Genomic DNA, 3,042 nt, shown 5'->3' on the forward strand with positions numbered 1-3,042 from the left:
TGCTGCGTTTGCAGTTCCCTGTGGTGGTTGTAAGGCTGTAGAGCCTGTTTCCCTCGGATGTTTAACTCCAGTCAAGTTTTACATTGCCTTGTTTATAAAGACAAAACTACTCCTAAATTGTGACCCATTAGTTTTGGATTTGAGATCTTTTTTAACTGTAACATAAATTTAGAATTATTGCTGCTGATTTTAAGGCTTTGGCACTTTGTTCTACTGTTTTTATTACTCAATTGAATTATAAACTGATCTAGTGATCGAAATAAAGGGTATCTTACAGTATTATGCCAATGCCTTTCTACAAAATGTGTTTGTGAGATGAAATAACAGAACTGAATTTTTTTTAAACTGCCATTTATGTAATAAGCCTCCTTTTTCTCCATATGTAGGATATTTTCTCCCACTTGCTGAACATATTTATGCTTCTAAATAAAGGGTAGAAATACTGGGCATTTTAATACTAAAGCTTTGCAACGTGTTCACATTCAGCAGGCATCTGTTCCTATTACTTTTGATTTTTTTTTCTTTGATGAAATGAATGTTTCTTATGGTGCCATTGTTACTTCCAAATTCAGTACTACTTTAAAAAAAAATTGGAAGCAGCATTAAAACAATAGCTTTGTTCTCTTAAACCAAAAATGTCATCTTTATTCAAACTGCAAGAACAAGACTAGATAGTTACTCTCCCTTATGGTGATTTTGCAGGTGTATTTATCTGTTCTTATCATTAAAGTCCACTGGAAGTGATGTTGCAGCTGCTGCTCTTTTTCAGATTGATGCCTCTGATGTTAATGTTGTCCCTGTGAGGAAATGAGGTTTTTACACAAGGTTGTGTAGTTTGTACATGACTACAATAGCCACTGCGATTTCCAGCGGCCGTGTGTGAAGCGAGTTTTCTTGTTCTTACCGCTCTCACGACTGCCTGTTACTAGCAGGGAGTATTACTGCGTTGAAGATGCCAGCCTCCTGAAGTGCAAGAAAGTAGGAATATATTGCTATGAAAATAAGTTTGCAGATCGACCAGCTTTTCTAAGCCTGCTGGTAGGTGGAGGGGCTGCTGGCGTTACTTACCGACGTCCCATTGCCGGGCAGCAGAGAAAGTGGACAGATTTTCCCAACAGGACCTCTCTGTCAGAAGGAAGAAATGTGGTTGAGTTACGCTTTGAGTCTTACTGTGCCCTTAAAATGCAAGCTGCTAAGTGGGCAATTTTGTTACCTACAGTTGGCTGAGAAAGTTCTTTATAAACAGGGTTTTTTTTCCCCCTGTTTTTTTTCCGTATCGTTCGCTTTTTCCCTCTTGTCATTGAACATCTCTTTGTCTTCAGAGAAGGAAATTGCTCATAATTATGGGCATATGTGTTATGATTCTAAACAGACTATTTACAAAATACTTTTGGAAGTTTGTGTGAAATAAGCTTGGTCACTTTGCCCTTTCTTTTGACTTTATAACTTTTGTAAACTCTTATCTCTCCCTTTAAAAACTATTCCCCCAGTTCCCATGGCTCCCAAGGAACTACAGTAAGTTTTGTAAAGAAAATCTTGCTTGGCTCAAAGGTAGAAGTAGGATTTTCCTACTTCTGTTGATGGAAAAGCTGTACTAATGGTGTAATGGGTAACCATGGTGTGTCACCGGCCTCAGTGTGGAACAGATGGTGGAGAAGGGTAGGAATTGGTTTATTACTTTGTATTGCAACTGTGCGTGCACAATTCAGAGAATTTAAGCCTTGGAAGTCTTTGGTTATTTTCTCAGGTTTTGGAGGAGAGCATAGTGTGGTGCTAAAAATGTGCTTTATCGCTAAATTGTAATTTTTTTCCCCTTTTTTTGCCACGGTTGTATTTCCCCTAAACTGCTCGGGTAGGTTGAGGACGGGGCAGAGGCCACTCGGTGCTCGTGGGCTGCTCAAGGGCAGAGCAAGGCTGGGCATGGCATCGCGGCATTTCAACTCTCTAACTCCCTTGGAACACGAGAAGATTAATTTTCAGACTTCTTATTTCATCCATTGTTTTGAGGAGACCAAATGGGATGTTCTCAGCCCACCCTGTGAAACTTCAGCGTTAAAGCAGTGATTGTAGAAGAGTTAACATACACGGCTGAAAGCGTGTTCTTCTAGTTTTGTTCTGGGGAACAGCTGAAGTTGTTTTTTTTTCTAAAGATTTCCAGAGAAAGTCTGCCATCTGGTAGGGAAAATTTTAGTCCAGACTTAATTTGGCAAAAATATGACCATTTAAACATAGTTGTATGGTCTTAAATGTAAGGCAGGCTTCATTGTAGATGCTGCTACCAGAAATGCTTGTAGTAATACGAGTTGAATGGTGGCACTTCTTCTTATACTGAATTCTCCTTCGAATACCTTGAAATCTAAGCAGATAAGCAACAGGGTGATGAGAATAACCTTTAGTCTGACCCATTTTGCTCCGTATTTTGGCGGTGGTAACGCTTGTAACAGTAGCGGTTGTGCGATAGCATTTCTCACGAAGCAGGGATCTCTCCAAACATCTCGAAAACCAAGTAGGTGAACCCATAGGGCAATGAGAATAACCTCTAGTCCAATCCGTTCTGCTTCGTATTTGTATGCAGTAACAGCTGCGAGCCATTGCTCGGTAAGGCAGGTAGAGGGTGAAATGATTTTTAGCTGAGAAGATTTCCTCGTATCTTTTTGTATCAGCAGCATAGGAAATCTCTGTGCTGGAAAGGAGATTGGGGGGGTTACGTTCAGTAGCTGCTCACGGAGTGGTCCACAACTCCTTTATCCACCATAAATTTGTATAATTTGATTTTAAATCTGTTTATACTTTTGATCCCTATAATATCCTGTCATCATGAGTTGCACAGTTCAATGACGTGCTTAATGCCATAATGGTTTCTTGTTTTCGGGCTTCATGGAACTTGTTTTCCTGTGAGGTGAGAAATAGGGAATTACTGTTCCCTGCTCACACCTTGTCTTGGCCATGTATGAGGTTGTGCTCAGCATTGGGAAGTTTTAGGGTTTTATTATATGGAGGCTTTTTAATGCCTTCTGTTGTTGTCCTCCCTACTCCTTTCCC

The 3,042-nt window shown here is 40.0% G+C and overlaps 1 protein-coding gene across 1 annotated transcript in view; it reads left to right on the forward strand.

Annotated features, from left to right (window-relative positions):
- Positions 1–1,615: 1,615 nt before the first annotated feature.
- LOC104164529 (cyclin-dependent kinase 8-like) overlaps positions 1,616–3,042 on the forward strand; it is a gene marked incomplete at its 3' end in the record, with an annotated part of 41,905 nt that continues 40,478 nt past the window's right edge. Inside the window, exon 1 of the mRNA XM_009703881.1 lies at positions 1,616–1,659. Within this exon, the coding sequence (XP_009702183.1) occupies positions 1,616–1,659 (44 nt within the window). The remainder of the gene's footprint in view (positions 1,660–3,042) is intronic.

This window comes from Cariama cristata, unplaced genomic scaffold, assembly GCF_000690535.1.
Source record: "Cariama cristata isolate BGI_N322 unplaced genomic scaffold, ASM69053v1 scaffold11137, whole genome shotgun sequence".
NCBI lineage: Eukaryota > Metazoa > Chordata > Aves > Cariamiformes > Cariamidae > Cariama > Cariama cristata.